The sequence below is a fragment of the Spermophilus citellus genome, assembly GCF_964194105.1.
Source record: "Spermophilus citellus genome assembly, chromosome: 2".
Classification (NCBI taxonomy): domain Eukaryota; kingdom Metazoa; phylum Chordata; class Mammalia; order Rodentia; family Sciuridae; genus Spermophilus; species Spermophilus citellus.
Genome location: NC_138183.1, coordinates 14022942 through 14048478, shown reverse-complemented (window position 1 = coordinate 14048478; position 25537 = coordinate 14022942). Strand labels below are relative to the sequence as shown.

Genomic DNA, 25537 nt, shown 5'->3' with positions numbered 1-25537 from the left:
GTATATTTTATGATAATAAACACTTCTCTAATTTTCCTTAAACACTGTACACAAATTTCTTTGAAAGAAAATTTGTTTGGACCATATCCAATGAGGAAGTATAAACAGTCTATCATAGATACATATTTTAAGAAAAAAAATTACTGTTTCAATAAACATGGAATTAAAATGTTTTAGTTTATATTTTTGGAAAACAAATGCTCAAAATGATCTCCATTTATTTCTCTAAAATTTTAAAAACAGGACCAAACCTCGTGTGTGTGTGTGTGTGTGTGTGTGTGTGTGTGTGTGGTATTATATTCTTTTAACATAACATAAAGCTTAAATATCTAAATTATCTCTTCCTAGCATTTATCTTATAAATTTTGAAACAGCTATATATGTTGATTATTTAGTTTTACTCCTGTTACCAAATATTTTCATCTTAATACCCTTTATTCAATTTTACATTTCCTTACATTGACCCCAAATTAGAAATACTCTCCAGTTAACATGTCCCATTACTTATAAAAACATTGGTTATGACATATTCACATCAACAGAGCATGACATGTCACATTTTGTACCCACACATATAAAATGGAACAATGTACCATCTCTTTGTTATATTTTATAAATGAACATTTTACATAAAAGAAAGCATGAGATGAATACCTACAATTAAGTTTGCAGAGTTTTGGAATTTATTTTCTGGAGACAAATTTACTTGGCCAAAAGAATATGTAAAACTTTTATCAGGATAACTTTTAATAGCAATGATCTCATCAAATGATTCTCTGTATCCATAAACCTGAATTACTACATTTTCAGAGGCTCCAACATAGAATGCTTTAGGTGCTGAGATGACATATCTGTTGAAATAATAAAATTATGCAGTCAATCTGTTGATAAAAGATCATTTTTAATGCATTTCACTTAGGAGAATCCATATAAATTGTCAATGTTCCTTAAACTTAGCAATATATTTTTTATTTCTCAAAATGTCTTTAGCTATGGTAAAGCCAGGATAGCTTCCATAAAGCATCCTAAGAATGAGATTTCAGGAAGACAGGCAAAAGCTATTTTGATTAGTTACATTCAGGAGAAGGTTTAAGGTTCCCTGAAAGAAGTGCAAATAAAGATCACAGTTCTATCTTTTGAAGAATCCATTAAAAAAAATATATATACCAGTCAGGAAGTTACTCTTTGGGCGGGACAGAGGTAACAGCCTGAGCAAAAGATAAAGTATGAGAATACAAGTCATGCACAGCTCACAAACTACTTATGTTAAAACACGGAGTAGCAGCGTTGGACACCACAGGAGAAAAGAAATTCACCTGGAGCTCTTGGAAAGTCGAAAGTTAATCTCATATAGTACTGATTGAATTCTGCCCTCTGTAAAAATACAACCAAGATACATTTCAAATGAAAATGGCATTCTTCACTTACATTTGCTTCTGTCCCCAGCTTCTCCCCAAGCAGAAAACAACACAGAGCATTCTTAAAATGTCCATGCGTGGGGGAGCAGTAGGTTATTGACATAATCTCTCTTGAAATAACACTCCTTCTGTGAACTCTGCTGGAAGAATTTGGTTAAATTGGCCCTCAGGTTAATTATTAATGTCAAATAGTGGAATCACTGAGAGGGAAATCTCCAAATTTAAATGACAACCTTTTAATGTCCCCAGGTAATTCTGGAATTCAGAGGAGAAACTCAATTTTGATACAGTATAAAATGGTAAAATACTCAAATGCTTATCTCTAGGAAAATGTTTCAAAGCTGGACACAGACACAAACTATCTGGGGGCTGGTCTGGTGGTGTGCATTTTCTGGGTGTAGTAGAGGCCATTGACCCCCCGACTAGATCTCCCTTTCTGGGCTATTATACCCACCTTTCAGGTGTGAAGTTTTGGCTACCAAAGTTTCCTTACTCTGAACTTCTCCAAGTAATTCAGCTCCGTCATGGAAGATAGCTTGCCCAGAAACGTCTTAGAAGGTTCTGCTTCTAAGGAAACACTCTAAATTTAGGGAACATGGTGTAAGATGGTCATCCTGGACTCCATGCAGAATGTCTCATGGCTGGAGATGTTTGTGAGGCTTCTCTGAAATGATTCCTGATTGAACTAGGTTCCAAGAGGCCTGTAAGATCCTCTGTAGAACAGATATGATGTCCCAAAGCAACCTTCCAAATGCTGAGATGTTCCCAGGAACTGCTGGGGTGGGTCCAGGTTAGGGTGATGTGTTTTGTCACTGCTTCATCAGTTGTACCTTAATCCTCCCACCAGACTATAAGCTCTATGAGAACCAGGGGCAAGGTCTAACACAATGGGGACATCCTCCAAAACTTATGGCAGTGCCATAAAAGACACTTGGGTCCTTGTCCAATTGTAGTATAATGAATGAATGATAAATAGGTCAGAGTGATGTTGAAAGTTAGGCTGAAGGTCAATTTTATATTGCCTTGAATTTCATGCTAAGAAATTTGGACTTCATTCTGTATATAATGGAAAATTTTGGCCTTCCTGCTCAGATCCTAAAGATGTCATCCTCTAGAATCTACTTATGTTTTTAATTCATCAAAAGGATAGACAGCTAGTATATGCTGTGCAAAGTAATAATGAAATTATTCTTCAAGATAAAATGCAAACAAGATGAATAAAAACCTGGGATGTCAAACATTCATTCATAACAGTAACTTTTTAAGTGATCTATCATGACAGCAGTAGATATTGATGTTGGGTTAATCAAGAGTCTCACAACTACAAAGCTAGACTAATGGGATTGTGTGAGTAGTGAATGAACATCCTCATGCAAGTGATGTTGTGTATATTTATGCATATCTTCTGAACTAGGCTGATATTTAAACCACTCTTTGAGTTTTGAACCAAATCAAACAGGTTAATTCAGACACAGACACAGTGATAAGAAAATCGCTACTCAATGATGCACTGAACAAGATGATATAATGTAAAAAGACCTATAGATCAATTGGTACAACAGATAAATCTAGCCTTAATCCACTCCGGGACATTTCCAGATAAACATTGAAAGAAAATACTCTTATTTCTAATGAAAATGATTGCAGCTAGGCTTTAAATTTTGGCTAACTGAAACCATTTGAAAGGAAAAAAACAAAACTTCATTTCAAAGGCATAGTTCATATTGGATCAGCACTTCTTATACAAATCTAAAAATTTTGGCCACTGAAAGACAATTTTTGTTTCTTGCTTTGTGCTCTTTCCCAGGCATGGACTCACATTGTCAACAAGAGAGAGCAAACACAGTGACAAAGATTTGCAGCCAAAAAATTCTGGTCAAATTTCACACTATGATTAGTAATTGTTTAACATAGGCCACAATTATAGAACATTCTCAAATACCATAACTTTCAGAGTTGTTTCTCCCAACCTGGTCACAAATGGGAGGCAAAAAGAAATAATGGTAAGAATGTCTTAACATTTCTCACAGCATAATTGACATTTTGTATGGAATGATTCCTTCTTATGGGCAGCTACCCTGTGAATTGAAGGCTGCCTAGAAGCAAGCCTGGCCTCTCCCCATTAGAAGTCATTAGAACTTCTGAGTCATGACAACAAAATGTCCCTGACTTTCGCAAATATTCCCAGCTTGGGGCAGTCCCTGGGTGAAAATCACTGAGTTGCTGTGTGCTTGGCTTAGAATTTAAAGGCAGATGGGAAAGTACTTACCTGTGTTCCTATGGAAGATGCAGAACTCAGCAGGCTCCTCATCACGCTATTTGACTATTTTAAGTAACTATGGAAAAATGTTAACCCTTCCATTTCCTTCCAGAGGAGGAATCATCACTGTAAATACCATTTCTCTACTGATGACTTCCAAATTTATATCTCCAGTAGGAACCTCTCCCCTCAAAGTTGTAGTGCCCCAGGACTCAGGACGCAGACCCCTGTTCTGTATAAATTCACTCATTAAGCAATTGTATCCAATTGCATCCCTTGAGATACAATCTATACATGCTAACACCCCTTCATTTAATCTCCTGAATCTCCCTCCTGAACAACTGACTGTATATCTAACTGCCTTACTAAATAGCTACACTTTTGTATCTAATTACCATATTAAACCCAGTCTGTGCAAAACTGAATCAACCAAGATCTTCCCTCTCCAACATGGAAAACAGAGTGTTACTAGATATATGAGGAGGCCTCCAACGTGGAAGATCAGGAACAAAATATTCAGTAATAAAAACAAACTTGGAGAAAATAGAGACTGTGATAACGAAAAGGAAGATGATTCCAGCCTCACAAAAACAAAACAAAAATCTTCTTCATTATTTTACTCATAAAGATAGGGGAAGAGAAAAAAAGATAAGGGAATATATTGCATCCATGAAGCAAGGACTGCTATCATAAAAAAGAAACAGTGAGATAACAAAACGTGTTCTTGGATATTAAAAACATGACAGCATACATTTTGAATTTGGAAGATTAAGTGGAGTAACTCTTCAAAAAAAATCAAAAAAGACAAACAATTGATTTGAAAAAAAAAGGGACCCAGAATAGCCAACACAATCTGAAACAAAAAGAGCAATATTGGAGGCATAGCCATACTGGACTTTAAATTAAGCTACAGAACTACAGTAACAAAAACAGCATGGTACTGGCACCAAAACAGGCATGAAGACCAATGGGGTAGAATAGAAGACACAGAGATAAACTCACATAGATAAAGTCATCTGATACTAGATAAACTTGCCAAAAACATACATTGAATAAAAGATAGCAATTTTAATAAATGTTGCTGGGAAAACAGGATATCCAAATGTAGAAGAATGAAACTTGACCCCTATCTCTAACCTGCACAAAAGTTGACTCAAAGTGGAGCAAAAACCCAGGAATTAGACCAGAACTCTGCAACTGAAAGAAGAAAATGTAAGCCCAATACTCCAATATATTGGCACAGGCGTGGACTTCCTAAACAAGACTCCTAAAGTGCAAGCAATAAAACCAAAAATTAATAAGTAGGATGGCATCAAATTAAAAAACTCTGCACAGCAAGGGAAAAAATTGAGAGTATGAGGAGACAGTTTATAGAATGGGAAAATATTTTTTCCACCTGCTCCTCAGATAGGGCATTAATCTCCTGGATATATAAAGAACACAAAAAAACTTAACAAGAAAAAAACAAATAACCCAGTTAATAAATGGGCAAAAGAACTAAACAGACACTTCTAAAAAGAAGAAATACAAATTACCAAAAAAACATATGAAAAATGTTCAACATCACTAACAATCAGGGAAATGTATATCAGAACCACATTGAGATTTCATTTCATTCCAGTCCCGAGATATACAAAGAACTCAAAAGGCTTAACACCAGAAAAACAAATAATCCAGTTAATAAATGGGCAAAGGAACTGAACAAACACTTCACAGAAGAAGAAATATGAATGAGCAAAAAAATATGAAAAAATGTTCAACATCTCTAGCAATTAGAAAAATGCAAATTAAAACTGCACTGAGATTCCACCTCACTCCAGTCAGAATGGCAATTATGAAAACTACAAGTAATCATAAATGTTGGCAAGGATGTGGGAAGAAAGGTACTCTCATACATTGTTGGTGGGACTGCAAATTGGTGCAACCACTCTGGAAAGCAGTATGGAGATTCCTTGGAAAACTTGGAATGGAGCCATCATTTGACCCAGTTATCCCACTCCTCAGTCTATACCCAAAGGAATTAAAAAATAGCATACTACAGTGATGTACCAAGTAAATGTTTGTAACAGCTCAATTCACAATAGCCAAGCTATGAAACCAATCTGGGTGTCCTTCAACAGATGAATAGATAAAGAAATGTGGTATATATACACAACGGAATATTATTCAGCCATAAAGAAGAATGAAATAATGGTATTTTCTGGTAAATTGATGGAAGTGGAGTATATCATGCTAAGTGAAATAAGCCAATCCCAAAAAACCAAAGGCTAAATGTTTTCTCTGATTTGTGAATGCTAACCCAAACATATTTTCTCTGATTTGTGGATGTTATCCCTCTGGGGAGAAGAATAATAGAAATCCATTGGATTAGACAAAAGGCAATGAAAAGAAGGGAAAGGAGAGAGGAATTGGAAAGATAGTCGAATTAATCAGACATAACTTTCCTAGCTTTGTATTTGAATATATGACCAGGGTAACTCTGCATTATGTATAACTACAAGAGTGGAATCCTAAACAGAATAAATTATACTCTCTATATGTATAATTTGCCAAAATGGTTTGGATGTGATGTATCCCCCAAAAACTCACATGTGAGACAATGAAATGGAGTACTATGCAGCAATAAAAAATGACAAAATCATAGAATTTGCAGGGAAATGGATGGCACTAGAGCAGATTATGCTTAGTGAAGCTAGCCAATCCCTAAAAAACAAATACCAAATGTCTTCTTTGATATAATGAGAGCAACTATGAACAGAGCAGGGAGGAAGAGTAGGAAGAAAAGAGTAACATTAAACAGAGACATGAAATGGGAGGGAAAGGGAGAGAAAAGGGAAATTGCATGGAAATGAAGGGAGACCCTCATTGCTATACAAAATTACATATAAGAGGTTGTGAGGGGAATGGGAAAATAAACAAGGAGAGAAATGAATTACAGTAGATGGGGTAGAGAGAGAAGTTGGGAGGGGAGGGGAGGGGGAATAGTAGGGGCATTTGGGGTAAAATTGGGGGTTCATAACCCACTTCAATCTAATGTATGAAATATGATATGTCAAGAGCTTTGTAATGTTGTGAACAACCAATAAAAAAAAAGAATAAGATAACTTCAAAAAAAAAAAAAAAAGAAGGTTCAGAGGAGAAATAATTGGGTTGTGAGAGTCTTAACCCAGTCAGTGAATTAATCCCCTGATAGGGATTAACTGAGTGGTAACTGAAGTGATAGGGTATGGCTGGAGGATATGGGAATTGGGTGCATGGCTTTGGGCTATATATTTGTATCTGGCAAGTGGAGATCTCTCTGCTTTCTGATCATCATGTGAGCTGCTATCCTCTGGTACACTCTTCCACCATGTTGTTTAGCCTCACCTTGAGCCCAGAGGAATGGAGTCTGATGTCTATGGATTGAGACCTCTGAAACTGTGAGTCCCTAAATAAACTTTCCTCTTCTAAAATTGTTCTGGTCAGACCTTTTAGTCACAGCAGTAAAAAAGCTGACTAAAACAAGATTCTACTGTCATGTATAAGTAAATAGAACAAATAAATTTTTTTAAAATGCCAATTATCCAGAATATATATAATATAAAAATAATATAAATGTTGGCGAGGATGTGGAAGAAAAAGTACACTTATACATTGTTGATGGGACTGATAATTAGTACAACCACTCTAGAATGCAGTATGGAGATTCCTCAAAATATTAGGAATGGAACCATCATATGATCCAGCTGTCCTACTCTTCACCATATATCCAAAAGATCTAAAATCAGCATACTATGGGAATGCAAAAAATCTAAAATCAGTATACTATTGGGATGTAACCACATCAATGTTTATATCAGCACAATTCATAATAGCTAAACTAGGTGCCCATCAGTAGAAGAATGGATAAAGAAAATGTGGACACAATGGGTATTGCTCAGGTATAAAGAAGAATAACATTAAGGCATTTGACTAGAGATCTATAATAAGGTATTTTGGAAATTTCACAAAATGTGAAAATCAAACATCATGCTCCTGAATGGGTCAAAAAAAGAAAAAAAAAAGGTTGGGGGGCGTTTAAAATATCTTGAGGCAATTAAAAGAAAATACAACATAATGAAACTTATGGGGTGCTGCAAATGTAGTTCTGAGAGGGAAGTTCAAAATAATGAGTGCATGCCTTAATAAAGAAGAAAGATCTAAGAAATAGGCTAATGTTTTTTTTTAAACTTTTTTTTTAATATTTATTTTTTAGTTTTTGGCAGACACAACATCTTTGTTGGTATGTGGTGCTGAGGATCGAACCCGGGCCGCACGCATGCCAGGCGAGCGCGCTACCGCTTGAGCCACATCCCTAGCCCAGAAATAGGCTAATGTTATGCCTCAAGGTTGCAGAAAAAGAAAAACAAACTATGCCCCAAATTATCAGAATTAAGGAAGTAATAAAGATCAAACAGAAATAAATCAAATAGAGAATAGAATAACCATGGAGTGAAATTGATAAAAGTGTTATTTTAAAAAAATTATTGGTGCATAATAATTATATACAATAGTGGGGTTCATTGTGACATATTCATACAGGCATATAACACAACTTTATCAATTTCATTCCCCGCTACTTCTCTTGTCCCTCTTCTGCTCCCTTCCCATGACCCCCTCCCTCTACTTTCTGTTTTCATAAGATCTATTTTTTTCTCTTTACCATCTACACCAAAGAGAAAACATATGATCCTTGGATTTCTGAGTTTGGCTTATTTTCACTTAATATGATGTCTATAAATAACATAACTCCATTCTTCTTTATGGCTGAGTAAAACTCCATTATGCATATATACCACATTTTCTTTATCCACTTATCCATTGATGGACAGCTAGGCTGATTCCAAAACATGGCTATTGTAAATCATGCTGCTATAAACAGAGGCATATATGTATCTATAGATTATGCTAATTTTAATTCTTTGGATAAATACTGAAGGGTGATATAGCAGGATCATGTGTTGGTTCCACTCCTAGTCTTTCAAGAAATTTCCATACGGATTTCCATAGTGGTTGTACTAGGTTCCTATTGACAGCCTGTAAGAATTCATTTCCCTCTGCATCTTTACCAGCATTTATTGTTATTTGTATTTTTGATGGCTGATTCTAACTGGAATCAGATCAAATATCCATGTAATTTTAATTTGCATTTTCCTAATTGCTGAATATGTTCAACATTTTTTCACATATTTGTTGGTCATTTGTACTTTTTTTGAGACATGTTGGTTTAGTCCATTCACCCATTTATTGATTGGATTATTTATTTATTTTTGGTGTTTAGATTTTTTTTTAATTCTTTACATATTCTGGATATTAATTATCTGTCAGAAGAGTAATTGTCCAAGATGATTTCTCATTGTGTAACTTCTCTTTTCACCTGAGAGTGGTTTTCTTTGTAGTGCAGAAGCATTTTAGTTGGATGATGTCCCAGTTATTGATTCTTGGGTTTGTCTTGAGTTTAGGCGTCTTGTTGAAGAAGTTGATGCCTGGATCCATGCATTAGAAGAAGGTCCGGGGTAGAAGGAGGGGAGGGAAAGAGGTAGCACTGGGAAATGAAATGGAGCAAATTGTTATATGCTTGTATTATGTATCACAATCCCACTATTATGTATAGTTCTAAGCACTAATTAAAAATTTTTTAAAAGAGTAGGAAGCAGAAGTAGGAAATTTTAAATAGATTTTTGAGCAGTGGCCTTCCTAAAGGAAGGTGGCTTGGTAATATTTATCAAAATTTCAAATGTACTTATTCTTCAATTCATTAATTGAGTTTGTACTTATTCTACTGCTTGATGTCTATTCTACTGATATTATTCATACATGTATACAGAAATGGCAATATTATAACATTTATTAAGCATTATATAAATATATAAATTAGAAATAACTAAAAATCTGTCAATAGGGGTTTGTTTAAATAAGTTATGGTACATATACCATAAAATACTAAGACTTTTTTTTTTAAAGTGATTTAGAGCTGTATGTGTTAATGTGGAAAAATGTCCAAAGTAATTTCCATTAAAATATTCTAAAGCATTTTATTTAGTTGTCACAAAATATTTTTTAATATTCTCTTTTTCTACATGACTATATGAATGGGCATGAATAAAAAGAGCTGGATGCATACACAGCACCCTCTTTTTTTAAATTTTTTTTTTTTTTTAAAGAGAGAGTGAGAGAGGAGAGAGAGAGAGAGAATTTTTAATATTTATTTTCAGTTCTCGGCGGACACAACATCTTTGTTGGTATGTGGTGCTGAGGATCGAACCCGGGCTGCACGCATGCCAGGCAAGCGTGCTACCGCTTGAGCCACATCCCCAGCCCCCACACCACCCTCTTAACAATAGTTAATTTTTGTTATGGTATGGATCTGGAATGTAACCCAAATCTCATGTGTTAGTAGGTCCAGCAACATCAGAAGCAGGGCTTTTAAGAAATGATTGAGTCATGAGGGATATAAACTCATCAGTTGATTAGTAATTTGAAGGGACTACTGGGTAGCTGAAGGAAGCAGTTCACGGGGGATGTTAGGGACAGTATCTGTCACTGGTACTTTCTCTGTTTCCTCATTGCCACGAGATGAGCAGCTTTCCTCCAGGACATTCTGCTTCACCTCAGGCCCAGAGCAATGGGATCAGCTGACCATGGACTAAGACCTCTGAAACCATGGACTAGAATAAAACTTTCTTTTATAAGTTATTCTTGTCTTCATAGCAATGAAAAGCTGATGAACAAAACTTTGAACAATGGTATTTTGGGGGAAGAGCATATGGCGTCTTGATGAAGAGAGGTTTCTATATTTTTAAATTTTTTTTCTAGAATATATTCAGGTCTTACTTGTGTAATTTAAAATGAATAAAGGAAATGTGGTGATATTTTAAATATAAAATGTCAAATTAATAAGTAGTTACTGTGTGGTCATTATACCTGCCAAGCATTATATTTCGATTGACAAATGACAACTGTCTTTATCTTCCGGCATTAAGCCCAGAAAAATATATTATTTAGCATTATCAAAGACGTAGATACATTTTTTGAATACCAAATTTTATCTGAATTCCATTTTGGGCAAGAAGGTTCCCCAGTTGTTGTCTATTGTTCATTGCTTTATTGCAAAAAATAATGTCAACATGGGGGCTGGAGCTGTGGCAGGAGTGCACTTGCCTGGCATGTGTGAGGCACTGGGTTCAATTCTCAGCACTGCATATAAATAAATAAAATAAAGCTCTATCAACATCTAAAATTTTTTTTTTAAAAAAAAGAATGTCAATATGAAGCAGAATTTTTTAACCCTTCTATTTTGACCCAAAGATATTTCAACACCTTTAATCCTACATATTTATCCTATATAGTTCACTCATTGCTACAAAAATATACTCTCAATCTTATTTTCAATTCATAATAAATGTTAGGGAGAAATAAACAATAAGGCTCTCAAAAGGTAAAATTACATTTAGAAATTTATGAACAAAATGACAAAACAAACAAATCTTGAAAAATCTTTTTTTGTTTTGTATTGTCTTTTTTTTTTTTTTAAAGAGAGAGTGAGAGAGGAGGGGGAGAGAGAGAGAGAGAGAGAGAGAGAGAGAGAATTTTTAATATTTATTTTTTAGTTTTCGGTGGACACACATCTTTGTTTGTATGTGGTGCTGAGGATCGAACCCGGGCCGCACGCATGCCAGGCGAGCGCGCTACCGCTTGAGCCACATCCCCAGCCCCTTGTATTGTCTTTTTAGTGTTAAGGATTGAACCCAGGGCCTCACACATGCTAAGCATGTGTCCTACCACTTGGCCACACCTCCAGCCAAATCAAATATGTGTTTGTGTATTTTTTATATATATATATATATACACACACACACACACACACACACACACACATATATGTATATATATATACATATATGTGTGTGTGTGTGTGTGTGTGTGTGTGTGTATACACATATGTTAGACTTGGAAAATATTAAATCAAAGTAAAACAACTAACAGTTGCAGAAGTTCTTGGTAAGACAAAACCAAAATGGAAAAAATAAACTCTAAAGTCTTAATATAAGATTTGTGTAAAAAGGAATCAATCCTGATGAAAAAAAAATTTGGAAAAATAAAAATGAAAATATAGAGGTTTAAATATTTTTGCCCAGTGTAGAAAACTGATCATGGGGTTAAATTGACAACTATATTGCAAATAACCTGGGGAAAATTTCATCAATGAAAATTTACCAATATGGATAAGTGTTTTAAAAATCTACATATTCTTATAAAAATATTTATGTTCATAAGCACAGCATCATTTTAGGGGCTCTGATATCCCTCTGCACAATTACCTTTTGGCAGTGGCCCAGTGTATAACTATGGTCATATTATATTACTAATTTATATTATAGCACGTAGCACAGTGTGTGCTGTGGAGTTTTCCAGCTCTGCCCTGGCTGGCTGCTAATTCTCCTCGCAGTGGTCAGTGGGACTGGCATGGACATACTCCTCTGTCCTCTGTTACAAGTCTTGAGATCTGAAAGTCAGATGAGCATAATTACCAGGCTTAGGTGGCAGTTTAGATGCTCTGGTAAATTTGTTTTTAGCTACTTCTTTCTCATTTATCACACGGGTTGATAAATCACAATTATGAAAACAAACTCCATATAGAACCAAAGGTATTTATTCCAAAATTACAAGGAAGGAACTTTATTATTTTATATTTAAGTTTGATTTTTGTCCTTTGGTTTCCAGAAAAATAGAAGGCATAGAATATATGTGTAATGTACAAAAGCTAAACCTTGCAGAAAATGAAATTGAGCATATTCCAGTATGGCTAGGAAGAAGTTGAAATTTTTGCGAGTCTTCAATCTGAAAGGCAACAAGATATGATCAGTAAGTTATTCAAAGTAGTGAAATTTTTTTCCAAATTTTAAGGTTCATTGAAAAAAGATTTAAAAAACCTAAGATTTTTAAGAATGATATTTCTCCTTTTTCTATTGACCAAAATCCAAATTCAAATATAATGTAGAATGCTCTAGAGTAATTAAATACAGTAAGTTCACATTTTGCATAGGCTCCACAATAACTAAGAGTTGATCTCTTAGCATTTTCCCATTTATCATTTCATTCCATTCCCATTTTACAAGGAAACATTCAGAGAGGTTAAGTTACTTATCCACACAGCTTGTACCAGAATTCAGATTATTGAATGCCTAGAAGAGTTCTTTTGTTCTGACTATATAACCTTATAGTAACTATATCACATATAGCAGTTAATCTTGATTATGCCATTAAGTGTTAGAGGAAGTTCACTAGCTTTTTATAGTAGAACAATTTTGTTGTCCTAGTTCACATAATTAGATAATGATGTGTATTTTTCTCTGGATTATGATTTATAATTTTCTTCTGGCATCTATTTATAAGTTAGCTGTTCAATAAGCATTTTCGAAGTAAAAATATTATTTAAGTTCTTTTTAAGATTGAAAAGGTCATGCTAGAATTTAAAGAACATCAGTCATAAAATAGAAAATTAAAGAAGTGACTTCAAGTATCAGCCTAGACTTTCCTTATGTGACCTTAGAGAACCCCTTAATCCCTCTAAAATTCACTGTGTTGACTGGAGAAAATAATCATGTACTGCTTCTTTTATAGGAGTATTATAGGGCTTAGAGGAAATGTTATCTGTGAAATGCTTTAAAAACTTTTAAATACTAAATACTAAGGCTGTGTTCCTTAAACTTTCATCCATAGAGGCCAAAAATAATAAGCAACATTTGTTTAATACTGTGATATTAACAATATCTATGCTTCTTTATTTCATCTTCATAAAGATCTAGTAATGTGACTTTCTTACCATTCCACTCTGACAATGTGAGAGTGGAAGTCTCTCCAAGAGTCTCAGAGCCAAGGCTCACACCATGCTGTAGAGTAAGAGGTCCTGGATCTTATGGGATAAAGGAAGAGGAAGCCATGAATCTAAATTTGCCATAAATATACAGCAAAGTAGTTAATCCTTAGGTAGTAACAGTCAATCCTGAGAACAGGAGTAGCATTTGATCAATATTTATTATTTCTGATTTTACATAATGGTCTCATTCCAGCTTATATTTGACATAGGCATCATTAATAGTGATGCACATTCACTTAGGAGAGAAAACATGTCTCTGTATTAGGTATTTGGAGTAGTTTTTTTCCCAACCCTTTTCTCTTTGAATAAACATGAGAATTGTACTTCAAAACCTATGCCTTTTAGCCATAAATTACAGCTCAGTTATTCTGAAGATTAATAAAATCCTTTTTATATCCATTTTTCAATTTGTTCAATCAGTATCATGAAAAGATAAAACCTTTAATGTAATGTAGACTTGAATTCAAATCCTGTTACATTCACTTAGGCTCTGAGCTTTGGGAAAGTCACCTGACTTTTTTGAATCTCACTTTCTTCATCTGCTAAGTGAAGATGATATTTCCATCATAGGTCGTTGTGAGGAGTGACAAATGAAGTGGCATACGGAAATGCCCAGCACTGTCCTGAGCAGCTGAATGCTTACTTCTCCCTTTCTGTTCTCTTCACACTACTACTTTTGAGCCCTGGGTTCCATGAACAGGTTTCTTGCCATGTTAAGAGAAATTTCCTTTATTTGTTATTTCCCTTCAGTAGTTTATTATTTTTAAAGTAAAATATACCAATGCTACTGTTATGTCATTTCAGCTTCAGGATGTCAGCAAGTTGAAACCACTTCAAGATTTGACTTCTCTGATATTAGTTGAAAATCCAGTCGTGACCCTTCCTCACTACCTCCAGTTTATCATTTTCTACCTGTGTTAGCTGGAAAGTTTAGAAGGTCAGCCAGTAACCACTCAGGACAGGGAGGAGGCTTTTGAGAGATTCAGTTTAGGTAAGATGACAGTTTAAAAAATTGAATTTGAATGAGGAAAGAATTTGTTTTCAGAACTTACCTAGAAAAAAATGTATTATAAACTTTCTGATGACATTACATTTGCAGAGATGCCACCATAAATCAATTAATTTAATTGAGCATATTCAGTGCACCAGGCACTGCACTTGACACTAAGGATACAATGGTGAGCAAGACACTTGGTGCTGGCCTTCATGCAGCTTATGGTTTTGTGGAACAGACAAAAAGCAGTTAAACCCACATAAAGCAACAAGAGGGGAGCCCTGTTGTGGTACAGAGTGGTGTAAAGGAGTGGCTCTTGAGGCAGTGACATGGAAGCTAAAGGCAAGGGGAGGAGAGGCCAGCCATGTGAGGAATGGCACTCAGGGAGAGGGAGAAGCTGCTTCTCTGGGGTTATAAAGACCCTAGTGGAGTCAAGCAACTGAAAAATCAGTATGATTGGAGGACAGTGCAAGAAAAAGTTTGGAGAGAAGGGGGAGGTTAGAGATGGAACAGGGCCTTGTGGTTTGGATTTTATTCTAGCTGCAGTAAAAAACCATGGGCAAGTTTTAAGCAGGGATGGGCCAGGAACAGGCTCTATATTAAGGAGATCATTTTGGATGCAGGTTGGAGAATGATTTGGAGCAGGGCAAAGAGGCGATGGAGGGGCATGTTGGGAAGAGCTATGACAGTCGTGCAGGCTAGAAGTGTGGGTGGCCTGTGCTTAGGTGATAGATGTGGAAATGAAAAATAGATGGATCACTTTTAATGGTAGAATCCGCTGCACTCTCTAATGGAGTGGGTAAATCTCAGGCTTCTGGCTTAATTGGCTTAATTAGGTGGTGATATCATGTAGAAAATGGGGATAATTCAGAGTTATCTTTAGGACATGTTGAGTTTGAATTATCTGTGAGACAACCAAATACAGAGTTAGAAATATGAGTCTGGAGTTTGAGGTTCATTCATTTAAAACAAAGACAAAAGAGACAAAGAGAAAAGGGATGTATTTTGCATACATAGTCTGAAAATTTGAAATGTTTAGCTCTAAAATCTGTATAAAATTCCTTTCAGACTATTTTGAATATAACATGTATATAAAATATAAATGAATTTTGTGTTTAGAATTGGGTCCAACATCCAAGATAACTCATTATGTAATTGCAAATATTGGAAAGTCTTTAAAAATCCAAAATCTGAAATATTTCTGGTTTCAAGAATTTTGGATAAGTGAGACTCAACCTGAATAAATTTGATAGTCATCTGCTTAAAAATGATACTTAATTCCACATGAACTTTTTAAAAATCTAAAAATTCACCAGTAGTTTTGTAATGCCAGATTCGTGGGATCCCAATAGACCTCCAGGAGCCGAATCCGATGCAAGCACACAAGAGTCTTTATTGCAAGCTTGAGCCTGGACTCACAACCGTTTCCGATGCAGCCATCCAGGGAGTGAGTCTCGGTCCTTTGTCCAGTGAGATTTTATAGGTTTTGGGGGGATACTCTATGTGTCACAACATCACACAGCAAATCATTCCATACCACAGGAAAGTCAAACAACAACTCTTAACATTGATTAGCACATTCAATGGTGAGAACAAGTTGTGTAGGGGTAATTGGTTAGTACAAGAGGGGGATTCCTTTGAACTGATTGGTTTAGGTCACGAGGGGTGTACATGCTAAACTACATGGTTTCCCAACATGTTATCAACCACCATAAACTACTGGGGGGGGGGTCATCTGGCATCCCAGGTATTTTCCCTGTCTCATGCTGATTGTTGGTTGCTAGGGGGTTGCTATGGGTCTTCACCTAGCCTAACTGAGTCAGGGACACCTGGCACCACAGATCTCTCCTGTTATTTGCAGACAAACAACTCAGCAGGGTGGGTATGTGCTTAGGAGTGCTCTGTGGTTTTTCTCAGGACAAGGGTCACGCCTCCTTCCTTAGGACAGGCCTTGAGGTAGAAGCTGGTTTCTCAAAAATGGAGTCACATCAGTTTCTCAGTTTCTACACCAGGAAATGGGCAGAAACAACAAGTAGTTAACCTCAAACCAGTAGCAAATAAATAAAGAAATGAAATACCCAACAGCAGAGTGAAGAACAAATCATGCCTCAATTGTTTTGTCCTTGAGAATATCAGAGGGTGGGATTAGAGAAAGAGGAGGGAAAACTTTCTCCTTCAGAAAGGAGAGATGTGCACATCACGGGTAGTTTTGTTCCTTTGGTGTTGGGAAAATAAGGGTTTTCCCATGGATAGGGTCTGTTTTCTCAATAAAATGTGAGGTCTTCAGCTCAGAAAGAGACTCAAAGAAATATGGAAGGTTTGAGGAAAAAGAGGAAGATATGAAATCACCATTTTAGAGTATGGGGTAACAAGCTGGTATGTTCAACCACTTGGAATTGATGTTAGTTCACTTTCAACCTACAAAAAACATCAGTTTCATATTGTTTGATCCAATACTTCAGAAATATAGTAAATTTTTGTTAGTTAAGACACCCCCCCCATACACACACACACACACACAACTCTACATTTGTTTTTCTAAAGTTTGTTTTGGAATCATTAAAAATTTAAATAATTTAAAGCAAAGTCATCATATAATATACTGTTGGAAGAAATGTTTCAACCACTTATGGCTCATTCATGACTTCAGACTGTAATTAGGAGCCTTTAATGTGATGGGCTCTTAGGACCCAGTGGAGACCAGGTAGATAGAGATTTTGGTCTCCTGAAGCTTTAGGAGGCAGGCAGATAGGATGTTACAACTCCCTGTGTGACAAAGGCCAGAGCATAAATTCAGGGTAGCATGGGAGCCTCCCTGAGAATCATCTAACCTGGGTAGAGGAGAGGGTCAGGGCAGGCTTCTCCAAAAGGTTTGTAAAGCTCAAGACCTAAAGGATGCAGAAGAGACCTAAAGGAAATGTTGGAAGACAGGCAGGTCCAGACACAGGGTGTGAATAAGCCTTCAGGGGCAAGAGGTATTGTCAGTATAAAGAACAAAGTCATTTCAGGAAAGCTGCAGAGGTATGCTTAAAGATAAGGCTCAAGAGGGGGATTGGGACCAAATCATGAAGATCCCATGAGAACTCTTATGGAAGCTTTTTGATTTGTTTATTTGTTTGCATTGCTGGAGAAAAACTCAGGGCCTCATTTATACTAGGTAAGTACTCTGTCACTGAGCTATATCCCCAGCCCTTTATGAAAGCTTTTTGGATCTTCTAAGAGTAATAGGAAGCCCTTGAAGGATTTTAAGATAATATAGTATGTAAACGTGTTTGCTGTATCCTTGTAAATGTAATTACTTACATCAAATAAAACGTTGTATTTTAAAGGGGATTGGAGGAAAACCCCATTTATCAACATAATAAAACAAATTAAATACTTGGAAATAAAGTATTATCTTTTTAAAATGTCATCCAAATACAAATAACAATGCCTTCTTGCCTCCTAGTATAGACCAGTTCCATGTGGTCTTTTCTCCCAAAGTCATGGTATGTAATTTTCGAAGTGGAACTGCACTATTCCTAGACTTCTTTTGCATGTTCTTTACTTATTAAAAGGAGGAAATATAATGATGAATAAACAATTACATTTTTATTGACAGAAAAGTCAGAAAGAGACTTGGAAAGGAAGATGCTATAAACTGAAGAGCTTAAGAACAAACAAAATTCTTTAAGGGAATTCAAAATCAAAATAAGTTAAATCATTAAAAGAGGGGATCATGTGATACAATCCTTGAGGAGCTAGAATTTGATCTAAGCACACAAAAAATGAATTGGTAAGTCTGTGTTTACACTGCTTTGACTATGTTCTCATAAGGTAAAGAATGCTTTACCTTTGGCTCTAAGAAATACAACTTCCCAACCATAAAAAAAGGGGAAATTTGACGTTTAATATGTGCAAAAGTCTTTACAGACTGTAGTTGACTGTGAACTGTGTGATATGGCTGCCAGAAAAACCAGTGCTTCTGTGGCTGCAGTATGTGAGGTAGGTATCCAGCACAATGGGGAAAGGTGGTGCCCTGGTGAGACTGTCCCCAGTGTTTATATATATATATATATCAACAACATTGTTGGTGAGAGTGTACATTGGCAAAAAGTTTTAGAAGGCAATTTGGCAAAAATATCCAAATTTTAAACATAGAGCTCCTATGTCTCAGAGATCTCATTTCCAATAATATATTCTGTAGAAATGCTTGCAAGAATATGTAAAGATCATATATGTATGCTTGTATGTGTATATGTACAAGTACCTATGTAACAGCGATGCTCACTACACCATTATTCATATGAGGAAAAACTCCAAATGACTAAAAAGCCCCTCAGGGAACGACTATGCTGTGGCATAGTATATTGCTATTAATAAAATGAGGTCGGGTTATATGGCTTGACTTGGAAGGATGTCAGACACACTTTACTATATGAAAAAAAGCAAGTTGTACAACAGTAAATAAAGTATTATCCTATATACATAAATGCACAATAGTGTAAGGATATTTGGGGTGGGTAGGGGTGGCAGAATACAAACCAAACTCATAAAAGCAGTTATTTCTGAGGAAAATTATTGAACATTTTCAAATTGACCTTTATGCATATCTGTAATAACTAAAGTTCATACAATTTGACTTTATGGTTGAAACAGAGAAAAAGATATCGAAACATAAAGATTTAGACGATCTAAATGGCGTAATTTGAGAAAAAAAGCTTATAGGAAGGCTTCCAATGTCTTGGGACAAAGTTACAGGAAGAATGACCAAAGCAAAGGGGTGCTCAGGCTGGAGAAAAGGAAACTCAGTGAGCTTTGATAAATGCTCTCAGATATGCAAAGGACTGTGTAATATGTAATATGGAAGAGAAATTAGAATTATATACCAAGGCCCCATGAGATCAAATTAATACCTAGTAAACAAAATTATAGGAAAACAAAGTCTGAAAAATTCTAAAACCACATTGAGTGTTCTATAAATTCTGAAAATGTTTATTGTGGAAGAAACCAAAATAAGATTTTAACTTTTATAAGCACACTTCACCTTATGCTAGCTTTAGAGCTTTTTGCTATATTTGGACAGTGTAGGTATAAACAGAATTTTCAATGATGGTAATGCCACAGCATCACAGAATGTTAGAACTCAAAGACATACTCAGATATTTGGTCCAAGCTTCCTGCTTGGGGCTCACAGAGTATAGTCATTCACTGAGTCTTGGTTCTGAACTAGTGTACTCTGCTCTGTGCTACATCTCTTCAAATTCCCCAAAATTATAACAGATTTTTCTGTGGGTATTTAGGAGCTATTATTTCTACTTTAACACAGTGTGAAAACTGTCTCTCTTGGCAGTATAATATTACACAAAATTCCCCACATTAGACAGAATTCTTATAGAAAATGCCATACTTACTCTTCCCAAGCAAAAGGATCTCTTTATGTGAGGTGTTAGCTCGGTACTGGTTTGCGATGATACAACATTCTTTGAAAGCTCTGACACAGGCTGGACCTCTGGTGATCCGTGTGGCCCGCTGCTCGCAGGTTTCTTCGTCATTACGGTAGGCTCCATCACAGCAACACTTCCTTGGCACTGGATGTTTGTATTTAGCAGCTAAAAGGGTAATAATGTAAGTGCCCTTGATCAGGCTGAGTCAGCATCTCAGGTTTAGAAGTAATCTCAAGAAATACTCAGTTTCTACTACCAAATGCTCCCCTTACCCACAGGAGCCATAATTCCAGTGTGTCCTTGGAACTACAGTAGGATTAGGGAGAATGTGACCCCACCAGGTGGTCCATCCCAATTCACACTAAATGGTTAAAGGGCTTCCTGCAACCAAGTTAACTATAAACTTTCAAACTTGGAACTTTGGGTTCAGCAGCATTTGAGTATAAGTTAAATATCTAAGAAGGCTTTAAATATTTGAAAGTATATATTGTTATTATATAAGAATTATTTTCCATAAGCTAAATAGCCTTCTTTTTCACACATTCCTTATAGGATATGGTTTGTAGATGTCTACTAGTGCCATCATCCTTCACTGTAAGTGTTCAATCAACTTCTCTACTATCATATCATTAAAACAGAAAATTACTAAAAGCTAGAATTACTGTAACTAAGACAAACTAACACAAGCCTGTAGTCCCAGCAACCCAGGAGGCTGAGGCAGGAGGATGTCAATTTCAAGGCCAGCCTAAGCAACTTAACTCTGTCTCAAAATTTTTTAAAAGGATTGGGGATATGGCTCAGTGGTAAAGCAGGCTTGAGTTCAATACCCAGTAATCCCCCCTCAAAAAAAAGAAGTATAATAACTCATATGCAAATGGAAGAAGTCATTACATTACTATAAGAATGACAACTAGCTGAACTCAGGCTACAGATTCCAGATTGGTGTTCTTTCTACTTAACATGACTGATTATCATATTACTATTTAAATAATTCCCATTGGACTTATTTCCAAAGAATAATCCAGAATGTTATTAGCTATTAAATATATGAAATGGAAGAAATATATTTTTACATATATTCCAAAGTTAATCAAATCATGGATTTTAAAAAAGTATATTTTTATTTGTAGATGAACACAATATCTTTATTTTATTTTTATGTAGTGCTGAGGATTGAACCCAGTGCCTCATGCATGTGAGGCAAGTGCTCTACCATTGAGCCACAACCCCAGCCCCTCAAATCATGGATTTTGTCAGAATAAAATGGAAAAATATTTTAATTGTTAGACGAAGCTTGTAGAGAGAAAATATTTGTGATAAATTCAAATTAATAATTTACATTTTAGAGATAGAACTGATATAGACCTGTTCTCCTCATATTAAGATTATAGAAAATGAACTACTAAATATATTTGGATTAATCTTTCTGAGGGAGGTGAGCTAGATATCCATATATATCTTTCTTTCCACTCATTTTATTTAAGTAAAATTACATAATATTTCATTTTCTCCAGTTTTTGAATGATATGATACTAAAATGATCATATCATCATTTCAAATGATGTAGAAATGTTCTACAACTACATGAAACTCTTAGAGTACCTTGTTCATTTATTCTCTGTTGCAGATTTCCTGATGAACTTAGCTTAATTTCTTTGACAGGTTCATCTATTTAAAACAGAAACAAAAGATAGAGACAAAGAGAAAGGGAGCTTGATTAAAAAAAAGTTGCATGGAACTATTTAAAACATTCATATCATTCAATTATGGCCAATATGATCATAACCTTTTTACAATCACATGAAACTTTTAAAGTACCTGGTTCCTATATTTTCTGTTGTAGACGTTTTCGTGGCCCAAGAATTTCTCTACCAGTTTCATTTAAAACAAAAGCAAAAGATAGAGACAAGGAGAAGCAGGGGGAGTTAAAAATCTATAAAATATTGCATGAAACTAAGTATTTAAAACATTCACAAGTCATTCACTTGAGAAACCCGTTTTGAAAGCCTGCTTCTGATTAAGCATTGGGAACTACACATCTTTTTATTTTTTAAATTTGTTCTAATTAGTTATACATGACAGCAGAATGCATTTTGATTCATTGTACAGAATTGCAGCAAAACTTCGTTTCTCTGGTTGTACACAATGTAGCTGTAGCATCTCACCATATGTGCAGTCACACATGTACCTAGGGTAATGATATCCGTCTCATTCCACCATCTATCCTGACCCTATGTCCTCTTCCCAACCCTCCCTCCCCTTTGCCCAATGAAAGTTCCTCATTCTCCCCATGCCCCCCACCCATTATAAATCAGTGTCCACTTATCAGAGAGAACATCCAGCCTTTTGTTTTTTGGGATTGGCTTACTTCACTTAGCATGATATTCTCCAGCTCCATCCATTTACCTGTAGATGCCATGATTTTATTCTCTTTTAATGCTGAGTAATAGTCCATTGTGTATATATACCACACTTTCTTCATCCATTCATCTGTTGAAGGGCATCTAGGTTGGTTTCACAGTTTAGCTACTGTGAATTGAGCTGCTGCAAACATTGATGTGGCTGTGTCACTATTGTATGCTGATTTTAAGTCTTTTGGGTATAGACCAAAGAGGATAGCTGTATCGAATGGTGGCTCCAAGATTTTTAAGGAAGCTCCATACTACTTTCCAGATTGTTTGTGCCAATTTGGAGTCCCACCAGCAATGTATGAGGGTGCCTTTTTCCCCTACATCCTCATCAGCACTTATTGTTGGATTCTGGATAATTGCCATTCTGACTGGAGTGAGATGAAATCATAGGGCTGGAGATATGAGTGCTTGCATCACATGCACAAGGCCCATGGTTCAAACCCCAGCACCAACACACACACACACACAAAAAAAAAAAAAAAAAAAAGATTGGGGAAGTACACATCTTAATAGGACTTGTTTCAAAATAGTGGAGCTCATAATCTATAGTTTGATTTTTTAAAAAAATCTGAATTTGGTTTTGAATCCTGCAAACTTTTTGACCCCAGATTATAGAGAACTATCTAAGCATTTAGAGTGAACAAAGATTTGTTGACTAATTTATTTTTTCTTGTTTATTTCTTTGAGCTATATTATTACAAATACAAATATGAATACTAGAGTACCAAGAGTAATTATGAACCATTCTAAAACCAAAGGACAGTGATTAAGATGTGGTTGCTGCCTATGAAGAGCCCACATGGCTGTGGGTGAGACAGGACTATAACTGAGTGTGAGGATATGAATGACCCAGTGCTGTCATGTTATAAATAGACCTGGTCCCTACAAGACCCTCCTATTAAAGCATAAGGGAGTGATCAATTCTGTGTGGGGAAGAGGCCCCCCAGAGGAGAGGATTCTTCTATTTGCTTCTCCAGGCTAATAAAGGGGAAAGCAGTTCCCATGAGTAAGGCCCAAAGGTATGAAGAGCACAGCAGCAGATCAGAGCTACACCTGGTGCTGTGTAGACAGGCAGGAACATCAGGGTGAGAAATTGTTGGAAGATCTGGGAGAAGATCACAAAAGGTGTTGAGTACTATGCTAAAGAACTTGTTCTTTATCTTGAAGGCCACTGGAACACCTTATACAGGGGAGTTATGTAGTCACAGCATTCTAAGATCATTGTGGGGAATATTCTGGAAGAGGGACAAAAAGGAGAGTTGGGAAGCAAATGATCAAAGTCAATCTCAGTGATAAACGCAGGCTTTACCATAGTCTTGGGAGTCCTCTGCATTCGCATTGGTGAGGAAGGTGAGTCCAGCCAGATGAAACACATCTGCATTGTCTCGGCCACCACCGGCCCCACAGCCCAGGTCACTCTTCTCTAGAGCTTGGAATGCCTGTCCAGAAAGGCAAAAGGATGAGCTTCTTCAGGTGTGTGAAGAACTAAAGGTACTGGCCATTGAGTGGTTAGTGCAACCTGTGAGATGCACAGGGCACAGGTTTATCCAGGACAAAATCTCCCATCTCCATGCCTCAGTTTTGTGATTTTATAATTATAAATACATGCCTATTCAAAATTCAGCCAAGACTGAAGATTCTTAGAAATTGACCCAAGGTGTTTTGTACATAGAATACATGCTGCAATCAATGTCTAAAACAAATGAATGAATAGGAGAAATCATGAAGGAGCGAATCAACAAATGAATTTTTAGTTGCTAAACAGAAAAAGAACATACCCTCTTATGTTTCCAAGAGAAGGCTCTAGGTTCTAAGTGAGGAAGGACTGTTCTAAATCAGTTTTAATTTTGACTCCAAATGTCCTCTCCTCTGTGAGTAGTTTTAACTTTGCAGTTTCTTAGTTTGTTCTTCCCTTGTTCAAGCAAACCCAAGCCAAGACAATAATAGCTGAGTGTAGTAGAAATAAATGGGAACTTAGGGAATTGAGTCATTGTCAAATTCTTCTGCGCTACAGATTTATTGAGTTACATAAACCAACCCAAAGATTTTGTGTCCGGGCTTCTCTTGTGCTGCTTCTGTCCCCACCACAACATGCTACCCTAAATCCTCCAGCTCTCTGAGTTGAGGGCGCTTTTGCCCCATAAATACAATTGCTACCATGATCGTGTGTTTTTAAAGTGCTTGGATCTGTATTTGGAAAGCAAAAAAGCACTGACTTGTGCTTAAATATTAGCTGACGGTGGTTGACCTTCCTAAGACCCACTGTGCTGAGGACCTTGTGGAGAAGCAGGCCGTTTTGCCCAAACTCTCCCCCAACCTGCCTGATGGCTACCCTGCTGAAGGCTGCACTGAGCCACACCTCTCACAGTGACCCCAGAACAGCACTACTTAACCCTTTCCATGGGCTTTCTGGCTCTTCCTTAGACTCCATACACAGCACTGTCCACTGCTGTGACTGCCACCCACAACTCTGACTCAGTTGCCAAATTAATACATACAGTTTGGCCTGGAAAATATGCATCTGCATCTAGAGGCAAATGAACCTAGGTCATGGGAAAAAGAAAAACATTTGTATGTGACAGAACTGTTCAGAGGCAGCCACTTTCATAGCCTCCTTCCTTCAGAAGAAAATCCAGTTGTGACATATAATTTGTGTCTCACCTGGAGCTGATTGTCACACTTCTCTTCAACATTTAGGCAGACTGAGTCGGACACTAATTCTGCAGTCTGCTCTCCAATGACGATGTAATAGACCAGAAGTTGAGCTGAAGGAACCATGTTCTGAGTCACTGGGATGTTTATACTTTGATAAGAAGAATCTATAACCTTCTCTCTTGTGCCAAAGTGTACAATTTTGCCCCTGGATAAAATCTAAAAATAAACAGTGGCAGTGAAAATAAGTATAAAAACAAAACCTGTGCATCAGGATGGAGCTTGAAGAAAAAATTTGACATATGTGTATGTTCCAGTTCTTACAGTAGAGAAGAGAGGCATAGTACCCCCACTGGAGAATCTGAGGCTTAGAAACTAAATAAAAGTCAGACTGATTTTAGTTCAAAATGATATATCTAGAAATTAGAGAGGAATTCAGCAAGATCCTGTCTCAAAAAATAAAAAGGACTTGAGGATG

General features: G+C 36.3%; 1 protein-coding gene across 1 annotated transcript in view; it reads right to left on the bottom strand.

The window, feature by feature from the left end:
* Positions 1–12071: 12071 nt before the first annotated feature.
* LOC308635402 (complement C5-like) overlaps positions 12072–25537 on the bottom strand; it is a gene marked incomplete at both ends in the record, with an annotated part of 51498 nt that continues 38032 nt past the window's right edge. Inside the window, 8 exon segments of the mRNA XM_081269812.1 lie at positions 12072–12202; positions 13523–13612; positions 19964–20161; positions 21599–21664; positions 23717–23846; positions 24801–24827; positions 24831–24950; positions 25069–25278. Coding sequence (XP_081125938.1) covers positions 12072–12202; positions 13523–13612; positions 19964–20161; positions 21599–21664; positions 23717–23846; positions 24801–24827; positions 24831–24950; positions 25069–25278 — 972 coding nt within the window.